This window comes from Colletotrichum destructivum, chromosome 10 (assembly GCF_034447905.1).
Source record: "Colletotrichum destructivum chromosome 10, complete sequence".
In the NCBI taxonomy this organism is placed as follows: domain Eukaryota; kingdom Fungi; phylum Ascomycota; class Sordariomycetes; order Glomerellales; family Glomerellaceae; genus Colletotrichum; species Colletotrichum destructivum.
The window spans coordinates 2,838,384-2,861,494 of NC_085905.1; the positions used below are offsets into that span (position 1 = coordinate 2,838,384).

Below are 23,111 nucleotides of genomic sequence, written 5' to 3' on the forward strand. Positions count from 1 at the left end.
GCTGTCATTTGTGTCGCTTGCGTTTCTGTTGATGACATTGCCAGTAAACCAACCGGCGTACCAAGACACAGCTTATCGTCCACAACACGTTTCTCGCATGTCACTGAAGCTCACGTCGTGCGTACTCAGCACCATGATCATGATGTATTGTTTGGCCCGTCAGCTACACGGCAGAAACAGGAAATTGGATTCAGCTTCAACGCTGCAGTTCGACTGCCCAAAGGTATTATGGCTCCAGCGTTGGGTCGGACCCCCACGGTTCTCTTCTCTTGCGTACGTGCTGGCTTGACACATCAATAACAATTAAAGGCGGACGAGCTGGCGACGTGAATGCGTGATGGCTGCAGCATGGCACTGGGCACGGGGTTCCTCTTCTTCTGGAGGTAAACGACCCAAGGGACCGAGCATACTCGAGCTTAGGTTTGCTCCGGTAGCTCGGGTAAAGCTTCAAAGCTTTGAGGGGTTCACAGAGACCAGAGATGCGACGGCATTGATAACACGTCCATACGGCCCCATTGAACTCCAATGAAGGTATTTCCCGGGCGTTTTGCTGCGGTTCGACCCATGAGAGCGAGCAGTGCTTGATGCCGTCCCGTGAGTGCCCTGACCTCCAACAACAGACGATGTTACTGGCCTGTGCCGTTCGCCAAAGTTCTTTGCGACACCTTCAGCATAGGGATGAACGCCTTCTTGAACGGACGAGAGACGGGGAGTGCATTCTGTCTTTCGGGACCAAAAGACAGCCACTGGGATGAATTGATGCATTAGCAGCTATAGCCAGCGATGTCACCTGTGCAAGGTCGATGGGAAAGTTGTGCAGAGGGCACAAAGTCATGTAAAGGCCGACGCAAACTGGAGAGACAACGCGCAGGTAGTCGAAAGCTGGCTAGTTAAGCTTGGCTTGCTGGAGCCAAGACGACTGAGCCGTCCCTCTCAAAGCTCAGCTTGCCACTGAGGTCTAAGGGGTGATTTTGGCATTGGAATGAAGGGAGATTCTCTTGCAGTTTTTGCTCGAGAGCAATGGAAGAGAGGTGCGAAGTAAAGTGGACAAGGGGTACGGGGTATAATGAGAACGAGAACTCTTGGCAGGGGGAAGAGAGGATATTGGGCAATGAGGCAGTGTCTCTTGGTATTCCTGACGCGGTTCGGTGACACGTCGATGGTTGTGAGTCGTGAATCGTGATAGGGGGGCAGACGGCGGCGGAGACGGAGAATAGGGAAAAGAAAGAGAAGATAGACATGGAAATGAGGGACCAGTGGTGTGGGAGCCGGGAAGACGGAAGCCGAAAAATGGCAGATGGCCCACTTATTAGCCAGGGACTTTTGTATGGTGAGCCAATGAAAACCGCCTTATTGCCGTTTGTCGCTCTACTGGAGAAGGTACGTCTCACTGCTGACGAACAGGAGGGACCTGGATGGGAATGGTAGAGGCCGGGTACATAGCATTTTACCACTGCCGGTGGGGATTGCTTGCCTCAAGTATCCTTACACCGAGAATATGCGTGCCAGTACATGAGCCATCAGCGCCCGTAATTGTCTACCTAGGCAGTCCCTCCATCCACATCACGACGGCACTCTCAAGTACCTCTCCACGTCTTTTTGTATGCGGCGATACCTCAAGCCTCAATAACATAGCAGCCCGCCGGGACAAGAGCAGAATAGGCGTTACCGAAGGCTCCGGCTTGCTGCGCAGTGAAGCCACCTTGTGTCTCCTTTTCGCTTTCGTCCTCGCTGTGTTCAGGAGCCTGCTCAAATCCCATGTCATTTTCTCTCCTTTTTTCTACCTTTCTTTTTCAACTCCCCTTATTCTGTTCATCCTGATCCTACATCGCTTATCGACTCCCGGCGACCCGTCTCGATCGGTCTAGCGAGAGAGAGTGTGTGTGTGTGAAAGAGAGAGAGCCTCTCCCTCGTCCCGCCTTGCGTCCAAGTTTGCCGCCCGCCGTCCCATCCCAAAGGCGCGAACAGCGAGCGCGACGACCAACCATCACGACCTTCATCAACCAGACAAACTCTCAGACCCCCCTTTTGCCGCGACCTTCTTGCCCCAAACGCCCCCCCCGTCTCTCGTCCCCACGCTTCGACGCACGTAGGCATTCGCTTGCTCTACCGTACAACCCAACTCGCCCTACCTCACCGGAGACGACCGACCCTCTTTCGTCTGCTTCGTCCGAACCTCGCCAATTGCATCGCGACGCCGTGACGCCCCCCCGCTCGCCCGGCCGAAGTCTGTGACACGTCTGGCTCCAGCACCCGACACGTCTGCACAGGGGGTTACGGCACGCTTCTGCCACTTCGAAACGCCTGTCATGGCGCGACTTTCGTTTTCTACGGCCTTGTTGCCGCTGAAATCTTCCTCCTTGATCGCCGTCGCTGCAACAATCCTCACATCTCTCCCCATGGCTCTAGGTCACGAACACGGCGTCAGCCACATCCAGGAGGGCGAGACCGTCTCGCAGGAACCCATCGTAAGCAACATCGATCACCTTGCTGTTTTCCATGGCCTGGCCGAACGACACGTTGCCCAGAGAGGCATTGACAGACACGTACGGAGCACTAGAGACGTTGACTGACTGACGGTTGTCGCAGGACACGACGTTATGGATACACATCTTCATCATGATGCTGGCCTTCGGCGTCATCTTCCCCGTCGGCATGGTGCTGGGAGTAAGTAGCCAACCCCTTCCCAACCGACACATCCAACAACCTCTTGTCGTCTCGCGCGCTCTGCTGACGTTTTGCTCTTCCTTTTCACCCCAACTATAGATGACCAAGAACCGCTGGCACGTTCCGACTCAAGTCCTCGGGTCCGCCCTCGCCATTCTTGGCTACTTCCTCGGCCATATGCACCGCGGCCGACAATTCGTCGCCCACAACGTCCACGCCTCCTTTGCGAACTGGCTTATGATCATCATGGCCGCCCAGGTCGGCCTGGGTATCTACCTGAGGCTACATCTTGAAAAGGGCATCAACGGCCGCATCCGCCGATTCATCAAGCCCGCCCACGGCTTCCTGGGCAAGGCCTCCCCCGTCCTGGCCTGGACGCAGTTCCTGTTTGGCGGCATTACCTCGTTGGGTTTCTGCCAGGGCGACCACCTGGGCCAGTGCCTGGCGCACTTCATCATGGGCAGCGCCTTCATCGCTTACGGCATCATCCTGACTCTGCTGCTCCTCGTCGGGCAGCTGTGGATCCGCCGCAGCGGGCGGTCGCAAGAGTTCTTCGACAGCATCGTCATCGCGGCGTGGGGCTGCGTCAACACGTTCACCGAGCACCGGTGGGGCACCGAATGGGTCAGGAACGACTGGCAGCACACGACCATGGGTATCATCTGGTGGTGCGCCGGTCTCGTTGGCATCTGGCTCAGCCGCGACCGCGACGGCAACCCCAAGCGGAACTTCATCCCCGGCTTCGTCATCGGTATCACTGGCTGGGGCATGTCAGCCCACCCGCAGGACCTCCCCATTAGTGCCATGACGCACAACATGTTTGGCAAGACCTTGATGGGAGTCGGCATCACCCGTGTCATCGAGGTGGCTTTTGTCGTCAAGGACGCCACGGGCGTCTCGGCCGATGGACGCCAGACGAACAGCTGGCAGTTTATTCCTGTTTTTGTAAGCCGCCTTCACCCACATCTTCCATGTCACATTTGAAATCAACTACTAACGGTCCTGCAGCTTTTGTACGCGTCTGGTTTCCTCTTCATGGGCGCCACCGAAGAGCAGATGGCCCTCGTCGCCAACTCTGGCCTCGACCACGTTTCCTACATCCTCATCCTGTACTCGTTCGCATTCCTGCTGTTCCTCTTCACCATGATGCTTATCCACCTCTTTGACCGCAACGCCAGCACGGATGGCAAGGTCGTCCTGGAGAATGGTGTGCCGGTAGTCAACGGGCGTCCCGGCGAGAACCGCCAGGTACGTGATGCCGAGGAGTTCGAACTCGAGGGTCTCATGAGCGACGACGAGGACGAGGCGCGCAAGGGCCTGAAGGACGACACGGACGACGACCAAGGTCTGGGAAGCCCGAGCAGCCCCAGTACGATCGGCAAGAACAGCGACCGAGTGGCGCGGTGAGGCAAGGCAAGGCATATATAGATACATACATATATATACATACAAATACGGTTCATGGGCCTTTGAAGAAGGATAGACAGGGATGGCGTATCTCGCATTCAGGTTAGGCGTTTGGTTCTGGGAGACTTACGCAATTGTAACGGGATGGAGAGGAAGCGTCTGGACGGATAGGAATCTCGCATTTGCAGAGTTTGACGATCAAGCCCCTTTCCCTCCCCCCAGCATCTCCACCTCTACACTATGGATACATTCGCACAACACTACTTGATCTGCCAATCATGGCATTTAGTTTATCTTGGAACAAAACTTCACCAAGGGGGGGATGATCATGTAGAGTTGATCTAGCGGAATTGTTGTAAAAATAAAAAAAAAACAAGAATACAAACTCACCTTATATGGGCACAAAGACCCGTCTAGAAACCCCCGAGGCTCAAGGGTGGTGTTTGCTTCCTTGCTGCTTCATCTCAGTGTGTGTTAGGGTGGCACTCTCGGTGAAGACCGCATACCTATGTGGGGGGCAAGGTGAGGGGCAAGTGGGGGGGGGGGGGGGGGCGTCCAAGGTACACAGTTGATTTTGATGGGGCCCCAACTATCGAATGGGCTGAGTCATCAATGAAGAAGTTTACCCTTGCCTTTCACAGAAACTTGAGCAAACCCTCAATCAGAGGAGAGCCTTTCCATTCCGTCATAAGCAAGATCCAGAAGCAAAGGAAAAGAAAGAAGAAGAAGAAAATCTGCAAAGAACTGTAGGATGGTGATGTTGAGGGAACTAACTACCTAGACACAGAGACAGACACAGACACGCCAGTACTGAGTACTACGCAGCAGGGCATCTTCCTTTTTCACAACATCTGCTTCAACTGCTGCTCCCTGCTTGCTACTATGGACCCTTACAACATAAACTGGGAGCAAGGATGTGACTCTGATCTCTAGCGATAGCTACTGGATCGTTATCTTGCGCAACGCTGCTTTAATCGGCCCAGCCATAAAGGATTGTTGGACATGAGGAACAACTTCTGCGAGGCTGCGCTGGGTCGTTGCGTCTTTGAGGAGATCAATTACTGATACTGCTATTGGGAGTGACAGGATGTCCCCAATACGGACACTCAATTCTGAGCTGTGTCTGGAGCTGCTCGTCGCAGCCGACTTATGACCTGGGTCTGGACAAGCAAAACACCGGCACCATCTGAAGAGGATGAAGACATGAGGTGGTGGGGGTCAACTACACCTTCAACCACCCACCCCTCGGGCACGCTTTGCTGTGGTGCGGAGTACTTAGTATCGCCTGCATCCCGCCGTAAAGCCCCACTTAAAAAAATCCCAGACCAGTCGAACCCTTGATCGCATCTTTGGTTCTGCCGCCGCAATTCTCGACCAAACCTCTCCCTCCCCCTCCCTCCTTCTTCCTCTTACTCTTAATCTCTCTCTGTCGCCAAACTTTCTACACCCGCCGCAACACTCCCCACCTCGATCAGCACAACCGCCACAATGCCTTCCGTCAAGAACCCCAACGGCCCGTCCAAGAACCGCCTGGCGAACCGGGCCCTCGGCGCCAAGATGCAGCGAAGGAAGAAGTCCGAGGCGAACCGCAACAAGATCCTTAAGACGGACGCCATGCGCGGCGCGAAGCCTGGCCTGGCGCCCACCAGCGGGCCCAACGCGCCGCTGAGCAAGAAGAAGGCCAAGAAGGTCGAGAAGCGGATCGCCCACGCGCTGAGGAGGAAGATGGCCGCCGAGGGCGAGGTTGTCATGAAGGGTGGGTGCCGTCTTTTCTCCTTTCTTTTCTTTTCCCTTCGGGGAGAGGAGAACAAGTCGGAGGGACAGGCCGGAAGCTGACTTTTGACAGACGTCGAGCCGATGGAGGAGGACAAGCCAGAGGAGGCTGCCGCGGAGGCGGAGAACATCGAATAGATACGCAGCCGGGGAGGAGGAGGAGGAGAGGTTGCGAGCCCGCCGAGGCCTTCTCTGGGCATTGGGCATGGATGGGTATGGGGATACCAGGTCATAGGAAGCAGTCATGTCCATGCTTCGTGAGTATGTTCTCTCTTTCCACCTGCCGTGCCATTCTTCTCAAACTAACCCGGCCAAGTCTAGAAACTGCAAACTGCAGACGAACCAAGCCCAACCAAAATACACACGAAATTGATACCCCCATAAATGAAACCATTCTGTTCCACAACCACTGAAGGACATCTTTTCTCGCACCCAGTTGCTTCAGGGTCCTGCTCGTGAAATCGCCGCCCGCTGCTGAGCTGAGGGCGGCCGCCATTGTCCCATTGTTCAGTGTCCATGGTCGGAGTCGGAGCTGGAGCTGGAGCTGTAGGCGTTCCGAGACGCGAAATGGTCGATCATTAAGCGATACTGGCGTTGCATGCAGGGGCTCATTGGCGGCGACGCCACATCGAAGCGCTCCGGGCTTGCGGTAAACCGCTGTGGACTTCCGGTGAGCCAGATACCGTCGCTGCTGTACACGGATTCGGACCCTGGGCTGGGCACCGTCGCGTTCTCGCCACGGCCCGCGATCGGAACCTCGGAACCGAGGTACGGAATCATCGAGTCTTCCACCGGGCGGGTGCTGTTGTCGTCTTCTTCTCCTTCCTCAGTGGTCCGGATGCCCTCGTCCAGCACGCCAGCGTCCATGGTGGCGTCCGCCGCCGCCTTCCGCCACTGCCGGAACAGTGTCTTGACCTCCTTCACGGCGCGATCCTGCTGCGCCTCGCCCAGGAACGGATCGTTGATCCCATTCGTGACGCCCGCGTTTTCGACTTCGTTGTCGTCGTCGTCGTCGTCGTCGTCGTCGTCGGCGCCGCTGCGGCCCTCAACCGGATCTCTCGCGTCCGGCGTCCCCACGAACGACGGCACGCGACCGAAGAAGCGATCCTGGAGGATGGCCTGGCGGAGGATGCTCGTTCTGGCGAGCTCCGCGACGATACGGCGCTCCGCGAGCCGCGACTGGCGCTCAAAGTGCGTGAGGAGCGCTGTGGTGTCGAGGCCGCGGATAATTTCCGATCTCTTGAGGCTCCCGTCGGGTTGGCCAGGCCTGCAGCGACTGGGCTTGGAGCAGTTGGGGGTCGAGGGGCTTGGCCTCGAGGAAGACGGGCTCGCTGACAGGGGCGGCGTGGCGAGGGCTCGCAGGACCGAGTTGCTGATGCTGACCGCTGAGGGTGTGTTGATCGGCGTGTTGGAGGCCTGCGATGCCAGGGACATTGAGTCTTCCTCGATTTCGTCATTCGGTCCGGAAGAGAAGCGGTTGCTGAGTGCCTCCTCCAGCCAGCCTCTTTGTTCTTTGTCGTCCTTGGCCATCCGCGTCGAGCCCATCTTATCAGCATTCGTCGGTTCCGTCTTCTCGACATTGCTCTCACGGTCGGGTGACGACGGTCCAGGATTGCCTGACAGCCCCTCGGACAGCTTCTGTTGTCGGCCTCGATCGCTATTTCCGGAGTGACCCATCTCGGCAAGGGACTCCGGGACACTTCTCACGATGGTGCGCATGGCCATGACGAAAGGCTTCGCATCGCCGTCGACTAACTCTGCGGAAGGTTCAGGTTGCGGGACATTGTTGTACAGCGGGCCGCCAAGGACCTTGATTGCCAGCCCGTAGACCATCGCGTGGGCATCCTCCCAGCCTTGACCGTACCCTTTCTTGTCTACGCCTGGGGGCTCCGCGAAGTTCTGACCGCTTTTCTCCTCCCTGAAGAGCTGACACAGGGCGATGAAGATGTCGCGGGTGACGCGGCGGTGCTCGCCCGCAGCCGCTTCCGCCAGGCGGGTGCAGACGGCGTCACCGACTTTGAAAGGCCGCCCGTTCAGGGTGAAGTGACTGTATCCGGCGGGAGCGCCGTCGGAGTCGGGCAAGATGCACCTCATGACTGTGGTTGAATCGGATGGCCTTGATTAGAGTCGGACAAGTTGTGGTCTAATCCGTCGGCGAGTCTGGTACGATGGTCAAGAGCTTCAGGTTTGCGCTAGGAGTGAGTGGCATTACTTATAGCATTCCGGTTGGACTTGCGCGATGTGATATCATCTTTCCAATTTCCAACGTTTTCAAAGGTGTTCTGGCCGACAGTAGGCGATGGAAACTCGTGCCGTCCTTGAGCTGAACGGTCTCGTGTTGACATCCTTTGCCCCTGATGCATCGTACCTGAATCTCAAGACCAAAGGCAAAGCAGGCTATGATCTTCCAAAGAGAAGCACCTCAAAACTTAATCATCCTTCCTTTGGATACTCCAAACAAGCCCTGAAAGGACGGACGAACCCCGGGCATATCACAGCGCAGCAAAGGCCAGTCGTATGAGGCCAGTACTCTCGTCAAGGTTGTCATATCTGAGATCCATGATTCCACAAAGGAAGGAATCGGCCCAAGAAACCGGCAAGGCTGCCATCCGAGCCAAAGGATGGGACATCGTCTGGTGTCCACAATCGTCAACGAAGAAACGGAGTCGCCAGCATCTCCTCCCCCCAGATGGAATCTTCTCCCCAAGGACCAACCCCGGGTCCCTTGAAGATCTTGCCGCCCTTCCAAACCCAGCCGATGTTCTCGCGTTTCTGGAGCACCTTGACATCTTCCGCCGGGTTCTCCAGCAGCCCAATGACGTCCGCCTCATACCCGACCTTCAACTGCCCCGTCTTCGGCGCCTGTCCACCCACGCTCAGCGGCCCGTTCGCCGTCGCCGCCTTGATCGCCTCCAGGTTGCTCATGCCCGCCTTGACGGCCGACTCCAGCTCCATGGCCATATTGAACCCGGGCGACGTGTCGGTGCCGAGGGCGATCCGCACACCGGACTCAATGGCCATCTTGTACGCCGTCAGGTGGTTCGTCGCGCACAGTTTGGCCTTCTCCCACACCGCGGGGGAGAGCCCCTTGCCATCCGTGCTGAGGAGCAGGTCCATAATGACACGCGTGGCTATGTAGACGACATCCTTCTCCTTGATCAGGTCGATACACTCGCGGTCCGCGAAGGAGACGTGCTCCAGGGTCGTGACGCCCGCCTTGAGGGCCGCCATAATCCCGGGTTTGCCGTGGACGTGCGCTGCGACGACGCGGTTCTGCCTCGTCGCCTCTTCCACGATGGTTTCGAGCTCCGCCGGGCTGAACTGGGCGTATAACGGGTTGTCGTCGCGGGACATGACGCCGCCCGAGGCCATCACCTTGATGCACTTGGCGCCGCGCCGGATCTGAAGGCGCACCGCGCGGCGGCACTCGTCGACGCCGTCCACGATCATGGTCGTTGCGGTGCCGAAGTGACCCGCCGTGATCTGCGACACGCCGAGGTTGAGCAGGACGTCGCCCGCGGGCAGCGAGAAGACGTCCCCGTGGCCGCCAAGCTGGCTCAGGCCTGAGCCGGAGCTGTAGACGTTGGGTCCCACGATGGTGCCGTCCTCGATCGCGCGGGAGACCTCGCAGCCCATGCCGGCCACGTCGCGGAGGGACGTGTATCCCCGCTGCAGGGCCAGCCAGCACCCGCGCGTGAGGCGGGCGCCGGACGCGGCCGGGTGCTCGGTGATGAAGGCCTGGTACGTGTCCTTGCCTCCGTTGCCGTCCGGGGACTCGCCGCCGAAGTGGGCGTGGCAGTCCCAGAGGCCAGGCATGAGGTAGGGTACCGAGTAGGACCTGTGAGGGGAGTCGGTGTATTCCGAGGGGAGGTCCGACTGCGGGCCGACCCAGGCGATGAGCTTCGATTTGATGACGAGAGCGGCATCTTCAAGGGGTTCACCGTCGCCGGGGATAAGAAGGGAGGTCTTGATGATCACGAGAGTGATTTTCTTGGTCGGTGAGATGGGGGGCACGGGTTCATCGGCGTATTGGGGTCTAAAGGAGCCGCCCATGGCTGGGGAGTAGATGTAGGTCGGTCTTTCGATGGAGCGGCGAGTCATTTTTTTGGATGTCAATAATGAGTCTTGAAGGTCTCGAGAGGTTCTCTGCGTCGACTTTGTGTCGGAATCGCAGCCTTTTGTGAGCTGGAACGCGTAGCCCTGCGCGATGGAGGACCAATGACACAACGACACCGTGAGCCTGATTAGGAAGGCCGTCATCCTCCACGACAATACAAGGATTCACTCCCTGATCGTCCGTTATCCGGTGTCGTCGGCCTCCACCTGGTGTGCTGTCGATAACGCAAGCTGGCGGCGCAGCATGATCCTCTGGGCGGTCAAAGCAGAGGGCTCGGCGTCCTGGAGGATGCGATGAGCAAGGTAGTTCAGAGCAAAATTGGTGAAAGCAAAGTCTCATTCTCTCTACACATTGCGAAAGGGCGTTTTTGGATGGACGAATCTATGGCCTGCATCGGAAGACCGTGGAAGCATTCGTTATCCAAGAAAGTTCGGCTTGGAAAGACCTCAAAAGCTATGCTCACGACTCTTTTTGCAAGGTTTGTTTCACCAGTAGTGATGATTGTTGATGCCTTCTGCAAAACCGACAGCCGGGAGTCTAACCAACGTCTTCAGGCAGCCGTTCTGTCATACCTAATCCCGAAGACATAGTGGGCTTTCAGAGAGTAATACAAGAATCGTAATTGGGCCAAAGTCTTGATTGCCAACATTGCGATTGATGATTGTCTGGCGAGCGGACTCCCTCCCTGTCAGCGGAAGACGGTGCCCCGGGACGGCGGAACGGTAGTTCGGCGCCCAAGTTCGGCTGCCCCGGCAAACGACGGACGCCAAGGCCGAGCCGAACCCGGTCCACCGGTTGGAAATCGACATGTTGACCCAGCGCTATGAGAATACTGACAATCCAAAAACCTTCCTCTTAGCGCAAATCGCCACTGAGATCTCCCAGCATTGCCCATGTATATTCTGCATTCCCAAACGAAAGGTATGTGATCCCTTATTTGACGCCTGGGTTCCTAGGACGATCGACCCTTTTAACCTATCGAACTGCCGCCTTGTTAAGTGCATTGGTGTAGCCAGACTCACATTATACACTTTCCCTTCAGATAATCTGATCCTCAAGAGGTCGTCCTAGAGTATGCAAGCCTGGTCTTTTGCCAGCAAAGATACCAATGAAGAAGACTGATTTATGCTGCCACCGGCAACGGCGGCTGCTTTTGCAGTAGACATAACCAATCCTCATGATTTATTCGCTTGCCTACTGCCATCAAATCTTCGTGCGGTTTTTCATGCGGAAGCGTCCCGCAACCCTTTTGGGACTCATCACGATCGATGGTGCTTGCGGAGTGGCGTCAGCTTCGTCCTCGTTTTCACCTTCGCTTACCCTGGCTTCGCCTTCTCCAGCTCCGTCCTCCTGATATCCGCCTTCTCCACCTGCGAACTCTTCGTGATTCTTTCAATATCAACCTCGTCCCTGGGCTCTCTCCGGCTGACGACATCAGGCACAAAAGCTACGCCTAGCACATCTAGCACTACTAAGCAGAATCACGACGTTCTGCGTTGCGATGGAAGCGTCAAAAAGGGAGCATTATGTCAACTAATTATACTGCTTAACACTTTCGAGCCCCTCAAGCACAACACCCCTTCTATCAAGAGCTTCCTCCATCGTTTTTACTGCCAGGACAACCGGTATTGGCAGCCTCGGTACTTCAAAGTCCGATGGCAATTCGACCACGTTTTAAGCCCCTTCCTTCCGCCGGTTTATCCGCAGCATCTTCCTCTACATTCATTTCAACCTCATCACCTCATCACTAGCTTAATCACCAAAGATAACCTTAGTTTTCGCTGCTCCGAAAGCCTCTCTAGCATCTTACGAGTAACAAATGTGGAAAACGAGCTGCGAACGGATAAAGCAACACATTTTGGCAGGGCTTAGCAAGGGCTCAACAGTTAAATATCCTGGATTCAAAGGATTGAGAATGCCTTCTCAGCGTAGGTTGACGGCTGCTTGTGCCGAACAGAATTCGCCATCGAGTGTGATAAGCGCTCGTTGTCGTTATCACCAGACAACGAGACCATCTGTACAGCATCCCGGGCGGTGGTCAGCGTCAGTCAGCATGAGAGCGACCGTCTTCCCAATCCGGCTGACCCACAAGGCTTCCGACGATTTCACCCCTCATCATGTTCCCACTAGGTACACACTTGCGTCGCAGTAACTTCCCTTTTCGTTCCGACAGCAATGCGAGTAAGCTTCGCAGAATCTGTGGGCTCTGACGAGATTGGCCTGTCGCGTCAACCCTCCGGCGCGGCATGCAGTCCATCTCCGGCCGGCTCCACTTCGTCCGGGCGTTGTGCGTTGCGGCCCTGGTTAGCTAGGCCGAAATTGACGTGGACCTCCGAAAATTGGTGTGCTAGAGTCTCGGCCGGGATATCGCCATAGGTGAAGCGATGCGGGAATCTGGAACTCTGTTGTTACTCAGCATACGCCAGAGGTAGTAGAGGAGGGGAGGGGAGGAGGGGTGGGCACGCGGGGTCCGGTAAGACCTCCATGGCTCCGGAATGCCCACAGACATGAGGGGTTTTCCCTCTACAGTTTTCAATATAATAGCGCGGGGTTGCATCATTATCCCCCTTTCTGTTTCCATTTCCATCTTTCACTCTCTCTCTCTCCTGACGGAAGTTTGAAATAACGCGATACTACCAGATATGAGCAGCTTAAAAGGCAAAGTCATCGCCATCACCGGCGCGGCGTCGGGCATCGGACTTGCGACGGCGAAACACATTGCATCCCTCGGCGCGCGGGTGTCTATAGCGGACGTCAACGAGGAGCTTTTGATCGCTGCTGAGACGGAGCTCACGGGGCTCTTGGGGGCGGAGAACGTGCTCTCCAAGATCGTCGACGTCAGGGACCGCAAGGCCGTCGCAGCGTGGATCGCCGAGACGGTCGAGAAGCTCGGCCCGCTCGACGGCGCGGCCAATGTCGCCGGCGTCCTCGGACGGCAGGGAAACATCGCCAAGGTCACAGAGATCGAGGACGACGAGTGGGATTTCGTCATGGGCGTCAACGCGAGGGGCGTCCTCAACGCCATGAGGGCCGAAATCCCCGCGCTCGGTGACGGCGGCAAGGGGAAGAGCATCGTGAATGTTTCGTCAGTGGCCGGGCATTACGGTCTGGAGTTCCACGGGGCGTACACGGCGAGCAAGCATGCCGTCGTCGGCCTGACCAAGAGCGCCGCGAGGGAGTTTGGAAGAAACGGGCTGAGGATCAATGCCATTTGCCCGTGAGTCCCTACGTCCGCAGCACCCACGCGTGACTTTGCCAGTCAGCAAGGGCAAAAAACAAACGGCTGACAACATCACAGCGGCGCGATCGATACACCGATCCTGAGAAAAGCTTTGGAGACTGCGGAGACGGGGGCTGATGTCTTCTCGCCGCTCTTAGGCAGAACTGGAGAGCCTATCGAGGTTGCTACGGCGATTGCTTTCTTGCTTGGGGATGAGGCATCGTATGTAACGGGGCAGGCTTGGTTGGTCGATGGAGGGTCTTTGCCCTAGATGTAAGACATAGACATGGCGGGCATCATGGTAGGTTAGTTTCAGTTCAAGCCCGGTCTCCGGGGCGGACCGGGGCGGGTAGGCGCCAAAGATAGATTGGGGGCAGAGTTAGTGGGCCGCAAGCGACGGAGCGGACCGAGTCCGAGGAGCACTGAGCTAATTGCAAAACCTTGCTCAGTTATCGGGCCACCTTTGGACGTATGTTCAAATGTTGCATTGGTGAATGACCTCTGGTCATGATCAAACAATCCCAAGATGTATAGGCATTCAGTTAATAATGTGCGCGGCTGACATTAAAGGCAGTTACTCTTCCTTCTTGTAGCCTTGCCATGTCCAGTAAGATTAATAGAAGGCTGGAATATCACAAGATCACCTGAAAACGACAGCTTGTAAAATATTTGTGAATTGTGTCACGGAGAAGAACTAAAAAGTAAATCTAGCAAGCAAGTGCCAAGGTGGTATCAAAGCAAAGATATGGACACATAAGTATTACGGACGATGACCGCCCCTTTCTTTTTCAGTCGCCGATGAGCGAGCGAACCGACGGATAAGCACATTTCTTGGTGTATGATGCCGAGTTGAATGTACGGGTTTCTCGTCTGGGTACTCCTTTAGACGGTCTTCTCGGGGAGGGAGCTGTGGGCGGAGCTGCCGGGGGCGCCCTCGTGGCTGCCGGGCACAATGTCGGAGACGTGGCGGGTGACCTCGACGTAGTCGTAGGCGAACTCCCCGAGCTGGCAGTCATCGAGGCCGAGGTCCTCGTCGTCGATGTTGACGCGGAGGCTGAGGCCGGGAATCAGGTTCATCAAGAAGAGAATGATGCAGGTCAGGCCGAAAGACCAGGCGAAGCCGGCGACGGATCCAGCGAGCTGGTAGCCGAGCTGGACGTAGTTCTGCTCGATCCAGCCGCCAGCAATCGCATCTTCACCGGTGAGGGCACCGTCGAGAGCAGCGATGTAGGAGCTATGGACGTTTATTAGCAGACGCATCAACATACACAACTGCGAGTGGCAAGATGGGAGGCAAACTCACGCAGCAAAGATACCAGTCAGGGTGTTGCCGACAATACCACCGATGCCGTGGACGGCGAAAACATCGAGACCGTCGTCGATGCCGAGAACGAACTTGAGCTTGGTGCCAAAGTTGCAGCAGACACCACCAACGATGCCGAAGATGACGGAAGCCCAGGGGGTCACGAAACCGGCACCCGGTGTGATGGCAACCAAACCGGAGATGGCACCGGAGCAGAAGCCGATGGTGGACCACTTCTTCTCGAGGCGGTAGTCGAGCAACATCCAGGTGACACCACCGACTCCCGCGGCAAGGTTGGTGTTGAAGCAGGCCATGACGGCGCGAATGTTGGCGGCGAGGGCAGAGCCACCGTTGAAGCCGAACCAGCCGACCCAGAGGAAGACGGTTCCGAGGACGACGTGGGTGACGTTGTGGGGTCGGTAGGGGAGACCGTGAACGCTGTTGTAGCCGGTGCGCTTGCCGAGCATCAGGGAATAGGCAAGGGCGGCAGCGCCGGAGGAGATGTGAACCGGGGTGCCTCCGGCGAAGTCGAGAGAGCCGAGGGTGAAAAGCCAGCCGTTACCATTCCAGGTCCAGTAAGCAATGGGATCGTAGACGATGGTGGCCCAGACGAAGGCGAAGACCATGGCAGGGAGGATACGGCCACGGTCAGCAATGGCGCCAAGGGCCAGCGCGGGACTGGAGAGTTTGTTAGTTGCTGCGCCAAGTCGAGTCGACAGTACTCTTGAGCTCTACGTTGACCGGGTAAAGTCTGCTCATTGCAACCCGAACTCTCCAACCTTGCAACTTTCAACCCGGAACTAAAAGAGGGAGGAGTGGAGGGGGGTTAGACTCACGTAATGGCGGCGAACATGCCCTGGTACAAACAAAAGAGAATGTCGGGGAGCTTGGTAGAGCCGACGGAGGGCTGGGCGACGACGTCCTTGAGACCAAAGTTGGACATGTCACCGAGGAAGGCGGAGCCGGTGTGTGAGAAGGTCAGGGTGTAACCCCAGAAGAACCATTGGAAGCCAACTACTCCCACGCAGATCATTGTGATCAATATCAGGGACAGCGCCGACTTGCGACGGGCGAGACCCGAGTAGAAGAAGCCGACACCGGGGATCATGAGCAGCACGAGGGCTGCGCAGACCATAATCCATGCCAGGTCACCCGACTAATCATTCGAGTTAGATCTGTGTCCCAGAACGAGGGCGAGCCTCGGAACGATGCTGAAAGAGTGTCCATTGTGAACTCACCTCGTAGAAGACGTTGAGGTCCTGCACCCCAGCAGAGTATCCAGCGTCGGCCTCTCCCTCCGTACCATTGTACGGAAGTGTGTACAGACCGGCAGACATGTTGACGGTTGCGCGCCGGCGCGTGGGCGGTCAATCAAAGTTGCGTCGCGCGGTATGGGACGTCGGGGTGGCTATCGTATCTTCAACTTTCGCCGGGACACTGGGCCTCGTATGCGGCGAACAGACGTCGAAGAAGAAAGGACGGATATGAGAAGAAGGGGTCGCTGCAGGGAGGAGAGGAACGAAAGGAAAAAGGGGAAAAGGCCCTTATTGAAGACGGCGCCGGGGATTCACAGGCTAAATAATCAAAAAGGAACATCAACCACCAGACCGGGGCGATCCTCCTCGGACCACTCAGCAAGGTAGGTGGCAGAGATTGTCCCTTGAGCACTGTAGGTATCCCAGGATGGATACGGAACAGGGTAGGGATACGTAGCCAGCCCAGGCCACGGGTAAGATGAAGGGGATTCGAGAAGTGAACAGTTGGGAAGTCGCTGCCGCCCACCTACATAGTCCTGTATGCCGAGAACACCAATAGCATAGAAGCCAAAAGGGTGGGGAAGAAGGCATACAAGAATAAGGACGAGATGGCTTTGAGCTGCAGGGAAGGAGGACAGTGCCTTGGGACAACGCCTCCGTCTCCTCATCGGCCTCCGGGAGACAAGATGACCATGTCCCTCTGCCGGCGTGGCTGCATGGTGGTGGTACGAGGTTGTCTAGTCGCGAGAGCTTCATTAGAAAGGACAAACGCAGGCCAACGGACGACGTACATAGGTACCTGCACACCCACATGCTTTGCAGCTGCTTGCTTCGTACGAATACATAGCCCATGTAACACACACCATGTACTCTGCCCATACAACACAACCCCAGCTTCCAAGGATCGTGTGGGCTGTCGGAATATGTGGATACTGATAAGGAATTGGAGACGAACCGGGGGGTCGGGGGATTCGGGCTGGTTGGAGCTAATTCAAGCCATGTGAAGGAGCCATGTGGCTTGGCGGACTTGGTGCCCGGCCCCGAACGTTTCCTCATCCGTTTCGAGATGAACTCGAGTGTTGCCGTGTTTAGCTCTCTGGGAAGTTGTATTGTGAACTTGCCAATCGAGCAGACAAAATAGAGTATCCCGTGCCAAGATGTGGCTTGAGCTTTTGCTGATCCATCATCCCCTCACCCCCTCTCAAAGGCAAGGGATTCAGGTCTCGATTCGATGATCCAACATGGACCGGGCGGCCCGGCACCGCATCGTCCGGTGTTGGCCTGTTCGAAGGACGGGGCGAAGTCGAAATACTGTCAGATTGTTCGGTTCCTCGAGACCTCAAGAGGCACCGCCCTGGTCACGTATCTTGCTTCGGTTCCTCAAGCCGCAGGGTAGCCCCGTCCTCTGGCGTCGTTGTCGTTTGACATTGGACGCGCTGCCATGTTGGACCAGGACAGAATTTTATTCAAATTTCGTCCAGCGCCCGCTGTGCGACGCAGTCCAGACATGTTGATGCAGACCTTCTCTGGAAGCGAGACAGCCAAGACTGCAGCAAACAGGCGATCAGGGCAGCTGGAGATGAGCTACGGATAGAACAGAATAGGGGAGAGGTTCAGAGAGGCATGCGGCGCCTCGGAAACGCAACGGAAGAAATGCATTCGAGAGGCACGGTTCGGTTGCAATCCGTTTCATTTGCCCTTTCTTGAGTCTTGACCCATGGTCGGTCTCCTCTCCTACCATGCCTGGGCCGGCCGAGTGGGGGCAGGGGGGACGATTCTCGGTGCGTGACAGAACAGGCATGGCCCGCGGAACGGGACAAATGCCCCCTTTGGTTGAACAGTGCGTGTTATCTCGGCGAGAGCAGCGTGTCGACGACTCTCGGTGTTGGCAGCAAATGAAGAACCTCGCCTTCATGAGATGCCGGTACCGACGCAATTTGCGGCGTCCGTCATTTGTTGTGGGGGCGCCTGTATCTCTTCTAGATGCTGCATCCGGAACCGGGAGGACATCGGGCGAGAATCGGACAGCCCCTCCGAAGATCAAATTGATTGTCAACCTTTTCTTTTTGCTTTTCGGAGGGATTGTAGAACCGATACAAGCGGCGTTTTCATCCAGGGCCGTAAGCAAACCAACAACAGCCGTGGTGATTCTCCGCGAGGCAATAAAAATATGCAGGCTGGTAAATGCGCATCGCCGAGTCGCAGACTCGCATGAGGCAGTCGGGTTCATCTAGTTGTGTGTGTGTGACCCGTGGGCGGGTTGGCTAACAAAGCCACATCCCTTGTTCGTATTGTTGGTGGAAAAGACAAATCAAAAACCGAATCCATTCGAAACCCACTGTCACACACGACGTTGCCGCCTTCAGCTCGCGGATTTGCAAAAATCAGCCGTTGGGGTTCGACAGGACTAGCTCACTGGCGGCGATTGTGCTTTTCATCGCGCCCAGGAACCAGTCAGAAACGGTTGTGGTGACGGCCAAACATAAATGGGCATCTATTCTCGGAAAACGGGGAATGAATAGATGAAGCGACGCCGGAGGGCGTGCCGCATCTGCGACGTACACGCAGATCGGAGACGGCCTCAGGAGAAGCCGCCAAATGTCGCACACAGGTGAAAGATCATCATCAGCTGCGTCTTGGACGCCAAACTCGTCTCCAGCTTGTCCCACTCAGTCCGGCACGACGTGTCGGCAACACTGGAGGCCGCCACAGCGCCGAACATACCCCCACACGTCGAGCTTGCTGTGGCCTAGATGGTGCTGACGGTAGGGAAGACATTGGCACGCATCGAAGTGTGTTGGAGGGTGCATGATGCGGACTGAATCCTGGGCGGTTCGATTGCGGGGCTTGGCCACATGCACTCGCGCAGGAGTCTGCAGGAGTGGCTGTTGATATGTTCGAATGCACAGACAGAGTCTTCCTTTCCTTTGTCTTTGGCGGGCTGTGCCGTAGGGAACAAGGCGGGAATTCTTCCGGTTCACCAACAAGGAGTAGATAAGACGGCAGGCCAACCGGGCGGATAGGCCTCCGAGTGAATGAGGAGAAGCCGGGAACGGGGGCGGCCTTGTGCGATGGGTAATTCGAATGTCTAAGAGTAGACGCAGTGCAATTGATAGATGCGATAGAGGATTTGAAAGCGTACTTCTGGGCTGGACACGTCAACTCGGGCGACGGCTATACGGATCAGATCAGATGCAATGGGTCAGCCAAGGAGCACGGCATCGACGGCGGGGTTTCCTGGCAACGGTGGTACTAGTCGTTATCAGTAGCTGGCGAGTACGCAAAAGGGACATTCGAATTCGATAGTCTGTGTTTCTTATCGAGCAGCCCAAAGGCATGGCGTGGCGTATGAGGCGTTGAGCATGAGAGTCTCGAGAGGAAGCATAAATGGACGCCTGGTTAACGGCTTGAAAGTTGACCAGCCAATTGCCCCGGACTGTCTTGGGGGCAGAGCGACATGTCGTCATTGTCGGCCGGATGGGGAACGAAATAGATCAGCCAAGGTTTTTAAGGAGCAACTAGGTTGTATGCGGGCTCGGTGTGCTTTTGTGTGTGTGCATCAGTTGGCGTAGAGGGCGAGTGGGTGAGTAAGATGAGGCGGTATCGCAGCATTGCGTCGAGAAGGTTTCGCTTTTGGGGGGGAAGCAATCAGTACCTCAGGTACCTAGGTAGGTGGGTATGGATGGATATCTAAGGTGCTCTTGCCTTAGGTACTGTGTACAGCACGAAAACTTCAATGGTGCGAACCAAAAGACCAGAGGGAAGGAACGCTAGTGAAAAGCTGCCTCGGGCCCCCGTCCGAGTCCATCTTCCATCCTGCACTTGCACTTGCACTTACACTTGCTTCGCGGGAATGAAGGTCACATTGGAAGGTTGCGAGATTCGTCGCGGCCTCAACGTCCATTTGAAGAAGCTGCCGCCCAGCTGAGCCATGATTGGCCAGTTTCTCTTATCTCTCGGCACGTGTGGGTCGTCTCTTCTTAGCGTCATCTTGGCGCTGATAAGGCGAGCCAGGCGAGCCAGGGACCAGTGGTCCTTCGTGCAGCAAGCAGGGGTTAGTGGTGTACCTTACTATCCCTGTATGTAGGTCGTGGTTCGTGGTGGACCTCGTCTCTCCCATCCATCCCATGTGCTCTTTCCTTTCCGCGGCCGACTGGATCAAGGGGGGAGAGAGTCCACTGATTGATGATTGGTAACGACCTTCCTCACTTCTAATTTCCAACGCTTTCATCGTTTCCACGGTCATGTTCTTCATGTTTGACGTCAAGCGCCGGTATCTAGTGTTGCCAACCTAGAAACAACATTCATCTTTTCTCAAAGAGAATCACTGATATCAAAGTTAAGTTGTGCGCTGTTGGTTGACAGCAACACAGAGTACGTATTGAGGACCTCCAGCTGGCTGCCGCTGCTGGACAACATTCGCGTGTTGTTCCACGCTGTCATCCCGCCAGCACCATGCCACCAACTGCTTTCGCCAAGGGAAGCCGGTCGTGCCGGGTGCTCTGCTTTGGGTCTTGATGCTCGAGACGCATCGATAGGTACCCATGACTCTACGAGATAAGGCGCCATTCCACTCATCCACCGCCATCCACTGATTAACCTACATATCTGTTCTCGTCAGCCGGCCCTCTGTATCGCCGATAAGTCTTAAGCCACGTTTCTCTTGCTTTTGTGCCTGTCTGCAATTTTCAGGGTATAACGTGGTTCCGCTCTCGAGTGTTGAATCCTCCCTCATCTTCTTCCCCGTCTCCCATAGTCTCAAGCCTCTGTCGTTAGCTGCCAGAGAGGTCAGGCTTCAAAACAATCACCTCTTGCCATTTACAACATCACACAATGAACCGATCAGTAAAGCCCAGGGTTGTCGACCTTTGATTTGCTTACAGACAGGTAGGTAGCCAGTTGAAATGGCCGAATAACAACGCGCAGAGCTACTTCAACGGCTGCGCAGGACCTTTTTAAGGTTCTTAGATCACCACGTTCCTGCTCCCGTCGTCCCGCAGCCATGGTTCTGTCCCACTGCCTTGCGTCGTTGCGGGCGTTTCTTCACTCGTTTCGTCTCTCCTTGGCCGGCGTCCAAGCGCATGTAAACCATACGTACAGCTCTGTTTCTCTACCAGCGGGCGCCCTTCGTTCACGTGCTTGCGGGCGCAACTAGGATCGCTTCTATATATTTCTTTCTCCTCTCCCTCCGTCTTCACCCTCGATTCACTTCTGAGGGTTTCGACTTTGCGAAGCACCTGCGACACCACGGTTGTACATGAGCATTGAAACATGCCCATTAATATTACTATGTTGGACTCCCCGACCAATGTTAGTCAGTGATGGAAGGCGAGGCGTTGACGTCTGATTCCCGGATTCAATGTGCATCTTCCCCAACTGCAATCCGCACCAAACCCAAGGACCCATGGATGTCGATGTATTGCATTTCGGGACATCCTATCAATTAGTGGAAGATGCTATGTTGGTTAGCTTCATATGTTTGTCTGCGACTAACGACGAATTACTCTAAAGCCATATTACCAATATCACATAGTGGCACTCATTGATCTGGCTAAGAAACCGCTCGGAGTGTGTCAATTGCATATTGATACAAACCACCAGTCCTACACCAGTCACTAAAACTTGATCAACAACGGCAAGATGTATTTGATATGTCGTGAAGCACACCTGCTCCGTAGGTCACGTTGTGCGACACAAGTCACACGAAGGTGTCACGTAACCAATCTCACAGGTATTTCAACCTAAACCCTCGTGTAGAATAGATCTTGAAAAGATCTACCACTATTCATTCTCTTATTCCTAGACGGAAAGTGCTTATCGCATGACAATATAGCTTCATAAATTTTAATCAGGTAAAAAGCATTTCTGTCTTGCTGACTTTTGCTTTTATTCTTATTTGTAAGACTCTATTTTAGATAAAACCTAATTTCGATAAGTAAACAATATGCTAAAGGTCCTCGTCCTCGAACTACAAACACCCGCTGTCCACATTGAAATTGTCTATGCATAGATTGTTGCAAGTTGTTTGAATGCATTCTGTTGATATGCCTCACAAGCCTCTCACTGTCTTATGTATTATAGCATGCAGTAGAGCTCAAGGACTTAGGCCTTGCTTTCTAAACTTTATCAAAGCTACAAATTTAGCAATCGGATATGTCAAGTTCAGATACAAATAACAGAGAAGTTTCTTCAGCTGTAGCTTCATGCAGTTCGCCTTGATGTATAATCTCGTTACTTGACTGATTGATCTCCTCTCCAATGAGGCAGGATCAGGCTATGTCAAATGTTTTCAGCTTATTTCAAGCTCGGAATCAGAACCTGCAAGCACGTCGGTGCGTTTGATATGAATCAGTCGTGCTGATTAATACCGCTACGGTCTACGAAGCAACTTGTAACATTGATTGTAGCGATAACTTTTTCGTTAAGTGTTCAGGGACGACCAACAGCCTAAACAGTTACGGCGGCAGCGGGACTTTTAAAAGCGTTATCAGTGTCATACCATTTGTTCAAACCGGTACACCGTCTCCAGGTACTTAGCGCAATTTCTCGGGGACCACTACATATACTTAAATTCCTTCTCTCAAAGCGTCGATTGTAAGTTGTATTATTACTTTTGCTTGTGCTTACACCAAATGCCCGTGCTATGCTGCTACTGACTTTGAAACAGGGACTCCACCAGCACGATGGGCTACCTTCTTTCATTATCAACGCAATTTACTTTTCAGACTCGATGCATAATGCCACGATGTTTTCAGGGGCGCTATACAGAGTGAAGAGGTCAACAAAAGATAGGTCAAAATAGGTGACCAAATTCATCTCTGGCCCTTCTATTCCTACGCATAGGAAAGGAGGTCCTTTTATAGGGCCCTTCCAGACGGGAACTGATGCCCCCTCAAGCCCAGCGCTAGGACATCCAGGGGGTCTGAGAGGAGGCCTGTGTACGGACCTCCGTTAGACTCGTCGCAGGTTCCCTCCTCCATAAACCTTGCCCTTAAGGCTTCTTAAAAGCAAGGCTATTCGCGACACAAATCCAATGCTGGTCCATCCATACAGCCTGTGCCTAACCAGTGCCTAATCAGGGCCCCTCGCAACAGGGAGGATCCAGACTACTCCTTACTACAGGAGGGGCCTAGACTGCTGCCTCAACAATCTGCATCCCTATTGAATAGATAGAGGGATGAAAATGTCAGGGGCACTATACAGAGTGAAGAGGTCAACTGAAAGATGGGGTTGATGGGTGATTAAATTCATCTCTAGCCTCCCTTTAAGCATATGAAAAAGAGGTCATTTTATAGCGCTTTTCAAGATAGACACTGATGCCCTCAAGCCCAGCGCTAGGATACCCAGGGGGTCTAAGAAAAGGTCTGT

At 55.0% G+C, this 23,111-nt stretch overlaps 6 protein-coding genes across 6 annotated transcripts; 3 read left to right on the forward strand and 3 right to left on the reverse strand.

The window, feature by feature from the left end:
- The first annotated feature begins 1,714 nt into the window (after window positions 1–1,714).
- On the forward strand, window positions 1,715–4,471 carry CDEST_15150 (Putative protein YTP1). Its single transcript, XM_062931306.1, has 4 exons — window positions 1,715–2,468; window positions 2,590–2,667; window positions 2,767–3,612; window positions 3,676–4,471. The coding sequence occupies exons 1-4, from the start codon at window positions 2,310–2,312 to the stop codon at window positions 4,072–4,074; spliced, it is 1,482 nt and encodes a 493-aa protein (XP_062787357.1). The 5' UTR covers window positions 1,715–2,309; the 3' UTR covers window positions 4,075–4,471.
- A 941-nt stretch (window positions 4,472–5,412) lies between these two features.
- CDEST_15151 (uncharacterized protein) lies at window positions 5,413–6,303 on the forward strand. Its single transcript, XM_062931307.1, has 3 exons — window positions 5,413–5,830; window positions 5,921–6,108; window positions 6,164–6,303. Exons 1-2 carry the CDS (start codon window positions 5,563–5,565, stop codon window positions 5,983–5,985), a joined length of 333 nt encoding a protein of 110 aa, XP_062787358.1. The 5' UTR covers window positions 5,413–5,562; the 3' UTR covers window positions 5,986–6,108; window positions 6,164–6,303.
- A 51-nt stretch (window positions 6,304–6,354) lies between these two features.
- CDEST_15152 (uncharacterized protein) lies at window positions 6,355–7,941 on the reverse strand (the record flags this gene model as incomplete). The annotated part of the gene is made up of 1 exon (XM_062931308.1): window positions 6,355–7,941. The coding sequence occupies one exon, from the start codon at window positions 7,939–7,941 to the stop codon at window positions 6,355–6,357; it is 1,587 nt and encodes a 528-aa protein (XP_062787359.1).
- A 555-nt stretch (window positions 7,942–8,496) lies between these two features.
- Window positions 8,497–9,948, reverse strand: CDEST_15153 (Putative metal-dependent hydrolase, composite domain superfamily; the record flags this gene model as incomplete). Its single annotated transcript, XM_062931309.1, has 1 exon — window positions 8,497–9,948. One exon carries the CDS (start codon window positions 9,946–9,948, stop codon window positions 8,497–8,499), a length of 1,452 nt encoding a protein of 483 aa, XP_062787360.1.
- A 2,567-nt stretch (window positions 9,949–12,515) lies between these two features.
- Window positions 12,516–13,697, forward strand: CDEST_15154 (Putative short-chain dehydrogenase/reductase SDR, NAD(P)-binding domain superfamily). Its single transcript, XM_062931310.1, has 2 exons — window positions 12,516–13,181; window positions 13,263–13,697. The coding sequence occupies exons 1-2, from the start codon at window positions 12,607–12,609 to the stop codon at window positions 13,453–13,455; spliced, it is 768 nt and encodes a 255-aa protein (XP_062787361.1). The 5' UTR covers window positions 12,516–12,606; the 3' UTR covers window positions 13,456–13,697.
- A 369-nt stretch (window positions 13,698–14,066) lies between these two features.
- On the reverse strand, window positions 14,067–15,824 carry CDEST_15155 (Putative ammonium transporter, ammonium/urea transporter; the record flags this gene model as incomplete). The annotated part of the gene is made up of 4 exons (XM_062931311.1): window positions 14,067–14,418; window positions 14,488–15,165; window positions 15,324–15,643; window positions 15,726–15,824. 4 exons carry the CDS (start codon window positions 15,822–15,824, stop codon window positions 14,067–14,069), a joined length of 1,449 nt encoding a protein of 482 aa, XP_062787362.1.
- Window positions 15,825–23,111: the final 7,287 nt, after the last annotated feature.